The following is a 13,748-nucleotide window of genomic DNA, read 5'->3' on the forward strand; positions in this document are numbered from 1 at the left end:
TTTGGCCCAGGTCCTAGTGCCGGTCTGGCCCATAGGTTGGGTCATGACAATTGTGGTATCAAAGCTTAGGCTTCAGTTTCATGGGGAGTATATGTCTAAAGTTTTGGGAAGAGTCTAATAGGAGTCACATGCGGAGAATAGGGTCCACATTTTTCCTTGCATTGTCATCTTTGCTTCTAGTTTCTGCTTTATATAATTGTGTGTAAATATGAGTCTATAGAGTTGTGTAATATGCTATTTTGAATTTTTGTGGGCTAATGCTGTTGAATTTCAAGAAAATACATAGAAGTAGAAGAGCTACCACTACACAGAAAAGGATGTGCCAGACGAGATGTCGGCATAGGATGAGGCGCCTAGCCCAAGGAAGCTATGCAGGAGACCTAGAGCTGCTCAAGTAGAAGAGCAGCTGCCACTAGTATAGGAATAGTCTTTTGTGGCCCAGGGTCCTATGGACCCAATTGCAGCTACCCTAGCCGGATTGCAGAGAACCATCGATATGATATCATAATATATGGTCCACCCTCCACAACAGCAGCAGCCCATCGCACCAAGAGGGGAACCTTACAAACAGATAATTAATTTTAAGAAGTTGGTGCCTAGTATCTATAATGTGACTAATGATGCTTACTGATTTTTGGACTCCTGCAAACAGGCAGGAGTGGAACTATAGTTGACTAACAGGAGATTGGTAGAGTGTGTACAACATGTATTGGGGCCAGTGCTAAGGCAGCGGATGACAAACTACGTACTACCTCGCATTGAGGGATTGTCTTGGACCCAATTTGTGGAACTGTTTATCAACAGGTTTATGCAAGAAAGCTTCAGAGACTAAAAGCAGTGGGCCTTTGAGGCCTTAAGGTAGAATGGCAGATCCGTAGATGAATATGCTATAGAATTTTTGGAACTGAGTAGGTATGCCCCCATAGCAGTGGCTACAGAAAATATAAAAGTAAAGAGGTTCCTAAAGGGGCTGGACAGGAGGTATGTGAACCTAGCCATGATGTCTTATCAGTCTTTTGATGTGGTAGTTGATCGAGCCTGACAGATTGAAATTAGCTATACAGGAGATGATAGCGGAAAGGTAAAGAAGAATAGAGCAGAGGGTTCTTCAGGATTTCCCCACATGAGTACCACGGATAGTGGAGGCCAAAGTCATTACAGAGGAAGAAGTAGAAACAACAAGAAGGGTGGTTTTAAACATAGATATCGAGGATCTGCACTGTGGCAGATCCGGTGAGTGGTCACGCTTGGGTTACAACAGCCTGGTCCGTTTAGGATCCTCCTTGGCACCTTGCATGCAGTGTGGAAGAGGACATTCAGGACCTTGTATGATGGGTTCAGGAGTATGTTTCCTGTGTGGCCAGCAGGGTCACTTTGCTAGAGAATGTCCCATATTTAGCAAGCCACAGATGGGGTCATAGGGTTCTATTGCAAATGTTCCCCGTCAATTGTATCCTGTTGCTTCCAGCATGGCAGGCAGTCAATTCAGTGGCTAACAGGGCCGAGGACAAGGAGGACATGGATTTGGAGGTAGGTCAGGAGGTAGAAGTCAATTTCAGGGTTCTGCAATGCAAGGTAGGGGTCAAGCTCGGGTTTTCACCTTGAGCCACTAGGATGCTCAGGCTTCCAATGCAGTTGTGGCAGGTATTCTTCTAGTCTGTTCCTATGAGGCTCGTGTTTTGACAGATCCGAGTGCTATGCACTCATTTGTCTCCCCTATTTTTGTCATGAGATTGGGTAGGAACCCTACAACTTTAGAATGCCCCTTGTCTGTAGCTACCCTCTTAGTGACAACATAGACGTGGATATGGTTTTTCTAGGTAGCCCAGTGGTAGTGGATGGAAGGATCCTCCCAGCAGACTTGGTTCCTCTACCAGTAATGGATTTCAATGTAATTTTGGGAATGGATTAACTGGCAACTCATTATGCCACTTTAGACTGCAAGAACAAAAGGGTGTACTTTCATATACCTGGTGTGGAAGAGTTTAGCTTTGATGGTGACAGGAGCGTGGCTCCATATAACTTGGTGTCAGTAATTAGTGCTAGAAAAATGTTGAGGTATGGGTGTCAAGGGTATTTGGCATTGGTGAGAGATACATCTGTAGAAGGTATTAACATTGAGAATGTTCCTGTTGTCAAAGAATTTATGGATGTCTTCCCTGAGGAGCTTCCAGGGTTACCACTAGGAAGGGAAATAGAGTTTTGCATTGACATTGTGCCAGGTACAAACCCCATATCAATGTCACCTTACAGGATGGCCCCAGCAGAATTAAAGGAACTAAAGGAGCAATTACGGGAGCTTTTGGACAAGGGTTTTATCCGTCCAAGTACCTCCCCCTGGGGCACTCCTATTCTACTTGTGAGAAAGAAAGATGGGTCCTTAAGGTTATGTATTGATTATAGATAGCTGAATAAGGTGACTGTGAAGAATAAGTACCCACTTCCTCGGATCGATGATCTATTTGATCAGCTCCAAGGGGCTAGATTCTTTTCCAAAATAGATCTACGGTCAGGCTACCATCAGTTGAGAATCAGGAATGAGGATGTGCGCAAGATAGCATTCAAGACAAGATATGGTCATTATGAGTTCCTGGTTATGTCGTTTGGACTCACCAATGCACCAATGGCCTTCATGGACTTGATGAACAGGGTGTTGAGGCCGTTCCTGGACCGTTTTGTCATCGTATTCATAGATGACATTTTGGAATACTCTCAGACCGAGAAAGAACATGTGTGGCATTTGAGGATGGTGTTGCAGACTTTGAAGGAGCACCAGCTATATGCTAAATTTTCAAAATGTGAATTTTAGCTAGAAAGCATCTCATTCTTTTGACACGTGATTTCTAGTGAAGGTATTCAAGTAGATCCCAAGAAAATTAAGGCTATAACTGATTGGCTTCAGCCTACAACAGTTACTGAGGTGCAAAGTTTTCTAGGCCTAGCTGGTTACTATAGGCATTTTGTATAGAATTTCTCCAGGATAGCCGCTCCCCTAACTAAGTTAACTCGAAAGAACATTCTGTTCATTTGGACAGATGATTGTGAGGAGAGCTTCCAAAATCTTAAGGAATGTCTAACTACAGCCCCTGTGTTGACATTATCAATGAGTGGTAAAGGATATACTGTGTACTGTGATGCCTCCAGAGTTGGTTTGGGATGTGTTTTGATGCAGCATGGGAAAGTAGTGGCTTATGCTTCAAGGCAGCTAAAGAGGTATGAGCAAAACTACCCTACCCATGATTTGGAAATGGTGGCTTTAGTCTTTGCACTAAAGATCTAGAGACACTACCTGTATGATGAAGTGTGCGAGATATACACCAACCACAAGAGTTTGAAGTACATCTTCTAACAAAGGGATTTAAACTTGAGGCAGAGGAGATGGATGGAACTTCTGAAGGACTATGATTGTACCATCTAGTATCATCCTGGGAAGGCCAATGTAGTAGTAGATGCTCTGAGCAGAAAATCTTCTGGCAGCATGGCCACAAATCAGTGATGAGGAGACCGTTAATTCAGGAAGTACACGAATTGATGGATCAAGGTCTGATCTTAGATATTTCAGATGAGGGTGTATTATTGGCCCATTTTTCAGTAAGATAGACCCGCGAGATAGAATCAGAGTTTCTCAGCATAAAGACTCACAATTAATAAAGATTATAGAAAGAGTACAGCAGGGTGAATGTTGTGAATTTGGATTTGCTAGCGATGGTGCTCTCATGTAAGGTTCCAGGATATGTGTGCCCGATGTGGACAACCTCAGGAATGAGATCATGCAAGAGGCACACTATACACCCTACAGTATCCACCCAGGCTCCACCAAGATGTACCATGTTATGAAAGATAGCTACTAGTGGAATGGCATAAAGAGAGACATAGCAGACTTTGTGTCTAAGTGTTTGACTTATCAAAAAGTGAAGTTTGAACATCAGAGGCCATCAAGGAAACTGCAAGAGCTCCCTATCCCCGAATGGAAGTGGGAAATGATCACTATGGATTTGGTAACTGGGTTGCCTCATACCACTCGGGCATATGATTTGATATGGGTAATTGTAGATCGTCTAACTAAATCAGCACATTTCTTACCTGTGAGAACCACCTATTCTATTGCACAATATGCCAAGCTCTATGTTTGAGAAATAGTCAGATTGCATCGAGTTCCTGCTTTCATAATATCTGATAGAGGGCCCCAATTCACTTCTCAGTTTTGGAGAAAGCTACAGGAAGCACTTGGCACACAGTTAAACTTCAGTACCGCCTTCCACCCTCAGACAGACGGGCAGTTAAAAAGGACAATTCAAACACTGGAAGACATGCTTCGTAAGTGTGTTCTGGACTTTGGAGGTCAATGGGATGATCAGCTACCCTTGGTGGAGTTTGCCTATAATAACAGTTATCATTCTAGTATCGGGATGGCACCCTATGAGGCGCTATATGGCAGAAAGTGTAGGCTTCCTTTGTGTTAGACGGAAATGGGAGAAGCGAAGGTGCATGATATAGACCTAGTACAGTACACTTCAGAGATGATTCGTTTAATCAGGAAATGATTGAAAACGGCTTTAGCAGGTAGAAGAGTTATGTAGATCCTAGATGGAGGGATGTAGAGTTTGTAGTAGGCGATTACGTATTCCTAAAGGTTTCTTCAATGAAGGGAGTTATGAGATTTGGAAAGAATGGCAAGTTGACACCTCAGTATATTGGACCTTTAGAGGTTATTGACAAAGTCGGAGCAGTTGCTTATCAGTTGGAGTTACCACACAGCCTTTCTCATGTTCACCCTGTGTGTTCACATCTCCATGCTTAGGAAATACATACCTAATCCTTCTCATGTGCTACATCCGGATAATATAGAGCTGAAAGAAGACTTAACATTTGATGAGCAGCCAGTAGCTATAGTGGACTACCAAGTGAGGCAACTAAGATCAAAACAAATTTTTATGGTTAAGGTTTTGTGGAGGAGCCAATCAGTAGAAGAATGCACCTGGGAGTCAGAGCGGGACATGTGTAGCAAGTACCATTTATTTGTTTAATGTGTAATTCTGTTTTTTTATACTGCCTTGCGTAAAAATTCGAGGATAAATTTTCTGTAAGGGGGAAGAATGTAACACCCCTAATTTTTAAATTAATTATTTTATGGGTAGCTATTAATATTTTATTTTATTTAAATTTTAGAAAATTATTTGAAATTTTTCGAGTTTTTGAAATCAGGTTCTATTTTTCGAAAATATAAAACTTTGATGATTTTTAAAAATTTATTTAAAGACCACATGGCAAAACTAATAATATATTTAGACCCTACGAATTTTTCTGAGTTTTCTAGAAATTTTTCAAAATTTTTGAGCCTCGTTTTCTGTTCCAAGGCAGAGTAAAAATTTAATTTTGGGTATCCTGAATCGAACCGACTAAATCGAATAGGACCGAGTTGGACCGGTCGAATCAGATCGGCCCTTTCCTTTTTCTATTCTCCTTCCCTGCGCGCCTGACTTTTCCTCTCCCCTCTCCATTTTCTCTCTCCTCTCTCCTCCCCTTGTCGCCCCATCACCGACCCAGCCTTCCCCAGTCGCTGGCAAGCCTCTAGGACACCTCCCCATCGCTGGCTGACGCTCCAGGCCACTGGAAAATGACCCCAAAAACTCCCCTTTGCGTGAGCGCCGTTTCGGCTTTCGGGGCCGATTCGGCCACCGATTAGACCGGATCTTATCCCAAAACACATCTACACCTCGAGAGCTTTTCGTAGACACCAAGAACACAAAAATCCATTGAGCAGTTTGTCCAATTTTTGCTCGTGAAGTTTTAGCCTATTTTGCTTTTGGGCTAGATTTCTCGAAAACCGTAAACCCCACAAAAAATCAGAGAGTACCGGAGTGCTCCACTCGACGAGAGCTTCCCGGTAATACCCATTTCGAATTTTTTTTGACACTGTTTTCTGGTGGGTCTCATGAAACTTCGTAGTATTTTTCCGAGCATTAAATGAGTTTAGAAAATTTTGTAAAAATTATATACTAAACCCCGTGTTGTGGGCTTCGCGTAGGTACCTTCAATTCACAGAAATTCAATAATTGCTCAGGTCTGTAATTTCGAATCGGACAGGTAGACTACCAAAAAAGTTTCAGAATTGGACCAAAATTATAGGCTACCCCACCATTTTCAGACGTTCCGGATGCATCCCCAAGGTCTCCGAAATTGGCATAGGTAAACCCGAACCCTACTTTTTCTTAATTATCTAGTGCCTGATTTTGATGAAAAATCTATAAAATATTCGTGGTAGGTTAGAAATTTATAATTCCTTTTGCATTAGCTTAATAATATTACTAAGGACCGCGGGGCAAAGTTTTAAACTTTTTAGAGCTCATTTGGGTAGTTTGTGCAAAAGGGCTAATTATAGGGATTAAATTGTAATTTTTCAAATTATAGTTATTGACTGTTTGGATGGGCCCAGGACGGGCCATGTGATGTGATTGAGTTGTGGATGTGTGACTTATGGATATAGAAGTGCATTTTGAGCCCTTTTGCAGGTTGTGTAGGTCCTAGATATAGGGGAGACTCTGCCGGATTTTCGGCACAACTTAGGGCGTCTTTGGTCCTTTCTAAACTTGTATTGAGTCAAATATATTAAATAATTGCAATGAAATTTGTTAGGTGAGTCGGGACAGCCTTCCTCCTCCACCCAGCCGTCGCAATGACCTCTGTTCAAGTCTGTGAGTAAAATATTAATTTTAATTATAATTTCAATATTATTATATATTCAGGCATGCCCATGCATTACTTATAAATATGTATCTATGTAGTTAAACACTAGGCACATTTTATATTGCATTCTTAATTGATGAAGTGCCATGGATGTTGTTTGTGGCAATTTGGAGCAATGTGCATGCGTTAGTGTGCGTGTGGTGTGGTATTGGATATGGATAGGATGGGTAGACGCGGCTTAAGAGACACTCGCTGGGACCCGGTCCTTTATGGATAAGTTGGGGTAGGCATGGCTCGAGATGATCTTACTGGCCTCCGCAATTGGTTTATCAAGCGAAAGTCTGGCTTGACAGACACTCGCTGGCAGAGGTTAGACTAAGAGAGCTGTATAAGGGATTAGCTCCCATACATGTACTGTTTGAACATTATAGGGTGTGTCAGTGCTCCAAATTGCCTATTTACTGTTATGATTTGATGTGTACGAAAATTTTGATGGTGTTGTATTGCACTCCTTAGGATGCATTAGCTTTAGGTAGCTATAGAAATTATAGTTAAAATAGGTATTTTACTCTCTGAGTCGAACGCTCACTCTTGTTCATCTTATTTTTTCAGGCTACAGGAGGATTACTTGTTGTGACTAACCTGCTCCTCTTCTTCGCAGGTCAATTAGTAATATCTAATGTATTTTGTATAATTTAGCCAAATTTTAGACTCCGCATGTGTTAGGAGTATTTTAATCAATTTGGGGATTGTAATATAATATTATATTGAATATGTACGAACATTAAATACATGCATAATTGGATTGGATGAGGGAGCTGAGCTCCCATTGGATTTTATGATATTATGAGTATGTGAAGGGTGAGTTGAGCTCCCCAAATGATTATATATTATGCTTACAGGTCGAGCGAGTAAAAAAATCCCCGTTATATGGTCCATGTTATGGTCGGACTCTGTCTGGTTGAATTCTTGAAATTGGGCTTAAAATGGGCCTTAGGATTGGGTTAAGGAATAGTTAGGCTTACTGCAGGCCTCAAGGGCTTTAGGCTGGCTGGCCCAGGTCCTAGTGCCAGTCCAGCCCATAGGTTGGGTTGTGACACATACACACTCTCTCTCTTTCTTATTTCTTTTCTTTTTCTTTTTTCGGTCATAACTTCCTTCTCCGATTACTGTTTCTGGCATTCTTGGTATCAAAATGCTCTTTTCTTTATGGGCATTATGTAGATATCAAGCTTGCATGGTGTCATTTTTCGATTTGTGTGAATCAAGTTTTAGAATTTTTCGCCCATTTTGACTTCCAAACAAAATTCTCCCAAACCAAAATTTTTCTAAAAAATCTGAGTATACCAACGTGTTGTGCACTCTGAGAGCTTCGAGTATTTTTCAATACCAAAAAATTTTTGAGACCTACGAGCTTGCTAGTGAGATTTCGAGTCTTTAAAGTCACCTTTTACGTTAAATAAAATTTTTTTCTAACTCCTTATATTATGGGCTTCATGTAGGGACTTTCGTTTTAGAGAAATCCTACTGGTGCCCGGGACTGTAGTTTTGGTCCAGACGCGTAGGCTCTGAGACACATCTAAGAAGTAAGTCGATATTATAGTCGTTCCTACCATTTTCAAATGCCCCAGACACGTTCCAAGTGTCAGAATTAGCATAGATAACCCCGAATGCAAATTCACTCCTTTTGCCTTAAGTTGAATTATAGTTCAATCATTAATAAAATATTCGTGAGTGTATGAAATATAGTAATTTTAAATATAATATTAAGATAATATTATTAAGGACCTCCAAGGATATTTATAGAATTTTCACAATTGAATTGGATATATTTAAACAATAATGAATTTTAGGCCCTTAAGTTGAAATTGAGCAATAACACTAGTTAATTGGTTTTGGCAAGCCCCGAATGGCATTGTATTGTGTTCTATTATGAGCTTGAGGCCTTTGGGTTGTTGAGATATAAATTATGTTTTCTTATAGGGAGGTTAGGTCCTAAGTATAGGGGAAACTCTGTTAAATTTTTGACACAAAACTAGGAAGTCTTTTGTTTCTTTAATTTAATTATTATTGGTTTATTCTTGATAGTTCTTTGGTATATTTGCTTAGGTGATCCAAATCAACCATTTTCTTCTTCTCAGCAGAATCAATAAGCTTTAAGTTGCACTGTGAGTTAGATATTGATTATTTTTATAATTTCAATATTATTTATATTCTTGGCATGCTTATATATATATATATATATATATATATATATATATATATATATATATTAGAAGCATTCTTATTGTTATACATTTAATTGTTGTTAATTGTTTGTGATTGTCGTGTTGAGGATAATTTAGAGTTGTGTATGTGCCATATAGGTATGGTATATGATGGATATAGATTGGACGGGTAGTCGTGACTTGAGCTAGTCTCACTAGAACCCAGTCCTTATAGATATGGAAAGTTGGAGTGAGGCACAGCTTTAAGTTGATCTCACTTGGGACCGCATTTAGGTTTGAGCAAAAGTCTAACTTGAGTTGAGCTTACTGGCTGGTCTTAGATTAAGAGAACTGGATAGGGGATCAACTCCCATAGTTATGTGTGAAAATGCTATTCTGGGTGCGTGTGTAGCTCCAAATTATCTTCTTGTGTGAGAATTGGATGAATTGCTTGATATAAGTGCTCAGTGTACATTTTATACTTAGGAACGCATCAGTCTTAGATAGCTATAGAAATTATAACTATAATCAATATCTAAACTCTCCAAGTTGAACACTCACCCCTGTTCAATTATTTTTCCCCAGGTGATAGGTGGATATTATTTTGGAGTTAACATGTTTTCTTTCTCACAGGTAACTTGAAATGGTTAATGTATTAATTGTTAATTTTATTATTCAAATCTAGAACTCTGCAGTGACTATAATTGTATTCTCGTATTATAAAATTAATGTACTTGACTTATAGTGCTTATGTGATATTGCATTCAGGGTGAGCTAAACTCCCCATTTTGATATTGGATGTTGATTTGGTTTGTGATAGTGAGCTGAGCTCCTCAATTGTGGTTTTGTTTGTAATACAGGTTGAGTGAAATTTCTCCTCGTTGGATTGTCCATTTTATGGCCGAATTTTGTCCGTTTGTTTTCTTGATATTGGGCTTTTTTTTTTTTTTTTTGGTTTTATTATTGGCTTATAAACTATATAGGCTTACTATGGGCTTTGGAAGCCTATGCTGACCTAAGTCCTAGTGTCGATTTAACTCGTGAGATGGGGTCGTGACACTATTTATAGAGTATTAAAGTCTAACTAAATAAAATAAAATCTCAACCACTTAGTCAAGATTAGATCACTATCTTAAAAATTAAAATGAGCAACCTTAAAAACTATTATCTTTAAAATCTTGTGGGATACCGATGAATAATAAATCAACCATATTTGACTCAGTGTTAACATTCTCTCTCTTAATTCAAACATGGACTCAAAATAGTTTTTTTTTTTATTGTGATTGGAGCACTTCTCTCCAAAAGACAGGTTGATATGTTGGCGCACTTCTCTCCAACTAACAATTTTGGTGCATTTCTCACTAATTTTTGATCATTTTGGAGCACTTCTCTCCAATCTCTTCATTATTGATGCATTTCTCTGACCTTTTTAAGCCTTTTTTATCAAAACTTTTATTTGAGCACTTCTCTCCAACAACCTATGATAAATTTGTGTTTAAAGATTTCTCTCATGTGCCTATAGGATCATTGAGGCTCTGATACTACTGTTGGAACAAAAATAAATGTAGAAAAATAAAGAATAGAAAGAAACACTCTGTACAACTCCATTGACACAAAGATTAATTAATTGTGCTATTTATATAGCATTAAAGTCCAACTAAATAAAATAAAATCACACATAAATCTCAACCACTTAGTCAAGATTAGATCACTATTTTAAAAATTAAAATGCAACAACCTTCAAAACTATTATCACTAAAATCTTGTAGGATACTAATGAATACTAAATCAACCATGTTTGAATTAGGTTCTAGCAGATAGCTATTTTAAATATGGTATTTGTGGTTCACATAATGTTAGTGGTTCTCATTATTATGGTTACATACACTATTATGGCTAGGACTATTGTGATTAGAAGAATGGAGTCGTACAAGGCTTTGCCTACTACCGCTTCTAATTCTAATCGTATTCAGATGAAGGCCTTAACTAGCACTCAAGCTTTATATTTTAGACTTTACTGGTGGTGCATTTTACCCTTACGCTTCCTCTCTTTTGTGCTTCAATTCTAGGGTTAATTTTTCTCTGTTCGATTTAATTTCATCTCAAATTAATGATTTGTCTGTAGCCTATTTAAATAATAAAACTCATCTGCATTAATCTATAACTGATGTGCTCGTGATGTAGAACAAAGGAAAGAATCAAAAGTAAAGAAAAAAAATCAAGGACCAATCATTGAAGAAAAGAGAACTAATTTTCAAAGTTTATTGATCTCATAAAATTGTTATCACAAAAATTGCTAACAATGAAAAACGTAGGTCTTATTTATAAGATTAGGAATCCCAATTTCTTTAGGATTTTAGAACCTTAATTCAATCATAATTAGGAATTGAAGAATCTTAATTTAATTAGGAATCTAATCTATTTAAGATATACAATCATCAAAAAAATAAAATTCTTATTTTTTATATTTTTTCCTAAAATAAGTACTCTCAAAATCTTTAGGAGTGTATTCTGCATCATTCCCCCTTGGTTAATTAGAACACCACTCCGTAGAGTAAACTTGCAAATGACCATCCAAGAGAGAAGGATATAGGCTTTGGAATTCGTTGTGTGATCCAAATAGCAATGGAATCAAGATGGCCTTACCACTTGACAAGAAATCTATGAAATCCACCTTGTGAGGAAGAAACGAGCTCATCACCAAGCACAGTGTCAATGATATCTCTAGGCTGAGGAAGTGTTAGTAACTTTGGCACAAGCTGATCTATATAAACACTAGAAGATAAAATAGGAGGCTCAAAAGTGCCTCGATAAGTGACAAGTCCTTCACATTGAAAATAAGGCCAATATTCATATCTTTAGGTAAGTCAAGTAAATATGCATTAAATCCAAGTTTTTGCAAAATGGAAAAAGGGCCAATAGTTCGAGCATGAAGTTTTTCTAGAGAATTTTTAGGAAATCTTTCAAGACGAATACGAATAATGACATAATCACCAATATTGAATTCTTTATTCCTACGATGCACATTAGTAGCAAGTTTGTAATTTTCATTATTTAAAGCAATCTTTCTCATAATCTCAGCATGCAAATCATGAATATATTAAGCAAAAGATTCAGTAGGTTAGGAAACATGAATATCAGGTGGAAGAGGAACAAGGTCAATTAGGGTACAGGGAGAATAGCCATGAATAATCTCAAAAGGGCTTTTACGTGTGGAACAATTTACTGAATTATTATAGGTAAACTCTATAATAGAAAGAACCATATCCCAATTACCTTACTTCTTTCCTACAAGACACCTAAGAAAATCACCCAAGCTATGATTCATAACTTTAGTTTGACCATCTCTTTGAGGGTGAAAAGCCAAAGAAAATTTCAATGTAGTGCCAAACAACTTCCAAAGTGTCTTCCAAAAGTAATTAACAAACTTAACATCCCTATCAGATGCTATAGAAGAAGGTAAACCATGCAATTTGACAACTTCTATAAAGAACAATGCCGTTACATGTGAAGCATCATATGTCTTGTTACATGGAATGAAATGAGCCATTTTTGAAAACCTATCCACTGCTACTAAGATAGAATCATGCCCTCGAGCTATTTTAGGTAACCCAAGAACAAAATCCATACTTACATATTTCCAAGGGGTATGTGGAATAGGAAGAGGAGTGTACAAACTAGTGTTATGTTTCTTAGCCTTAGCTAACTAATAAGTGCGGCACTGTGAGACAATCCTAACAACATCTCTCTTCAATGAAGGCCAATAGAACCTATCATCAACAAGTGCAATGGTCTTATCTTTTCTAAGATATCCTGCTAGCCCACTTACATGTAATTCCCATACTAAGAATTCTCTAAGTGAAGTGCAAGGAATGCATAATTTGGTGGCCTTAAAAAAATAACCATCAAGAATAACAAAATCACAACGATTACCTGTATTCACCTCTTGAAAAATAAGACCAAAATCAGGACAAGTATTATAATCATCTTTCATTCTTTCAAATCCAATGACATGCGCACTTATTTCATGAAGAACAAATGCTATATGACTAAGTGCATCAGCTGCTTATTCTCAACACTAGAACAATGTTTAAGAATAAAGGAATACTCATTAAGAAACTCAACCCACCTAGCATGTCTAGAATTCAATTTCTTTTGTGAGTTCATGTAACACCCCTCACCCGTCTACAGTGTAGCCGAGCAAGGTATGCCACATTCGGTGCCAGAGCACCCTATCTTATCTTATCACGTACATTAATAATTTAATGTCCATTTGTTTTTATTATCCCACATATAATTTTTTTTATCACATTTCATTCTTATGAAGACTCAGACAGAGTCTCCTCTGTTTTATTAGTGCATGGCGGGTTTCACTATTTACCTGTTAAAATTTTCATATCATAAGTTCAATCTATATCAATTTACCTCTTGTCATATCCTTCTCATTAGTTTTCATGTATCACATCATATCATCAATTCATATCATATGTCATATAGTCAATTCATGTAAAACACATTTACTTTTATTAATAGAATTCATAGACAATAATTTACAATTTATATTACAGTCTCAAAATGAATTACATCTTTGACTTATGTACATAAATAAAAAATGCAAAATCTAAATACACAAGAGCCCTATAAAAAATACTCTACTGAGGTGACTCCCACACTAGTGCAGATCTGCTTAGAATATCTGTCTGGACTCTACTAATCAATCTCTCCAATACCTACGCAAGGAAACAATTCATTGCGCTAAGCATATTGCTTAGTGGTGCATAATTTAAAATAAAGATAATTGAATAATCAAGGATAATTATTTCATGTATAATTTCATATAGAGATTCATACTTT

The 13,748-nt window shown here is 37.8% G+C and overlaps 1 protein-coding gene across 1 annotated transcript; it reads right to left on the reverse strand.

Moving 5' to 3' along the window:
* Positions 1 to 12,600: 12,600 nt before the first annotated feature.
* LOC131183210 (uncharacterized) lies at positions 12,601 to 13,350 on the reverse strand. Its single transcript, XM_058153517.1, has 2 exons — positions 13,320 to 13,350; positions 12,601 to 12,956 (listed from the first exon to the last, which is right to left on the reverse strand). The coding sequence occupies exons 1-2, from the start codon at positions 13,348 to 13,350 to the stop codon at positions 12,601 to 12,603; spliced, it is 387 nt and encodes a 128-aa protein (XP_058009500.1).
* Between the last annotated feature and the right edge of the window lie 398 nt (positions 13,351 to 13,748).

This window comes from Hevea brasiliensis, chromosome 1 (genome assembly GCF_030052815.1).
Source record: "Hevea brasiliensis isolate MT/VB/25A 57/8 chromosome 1, ASM3005281v1, whole genome shotgun sequence".
In the NCBI taxonomy this organism is placed as follows: Eukaryota; Viridiplantae; Streptophyta; class Magnoliopsida; order Malpighiales; family Euphorbiaceae; genus Hevea; species Hevea brasiliensis.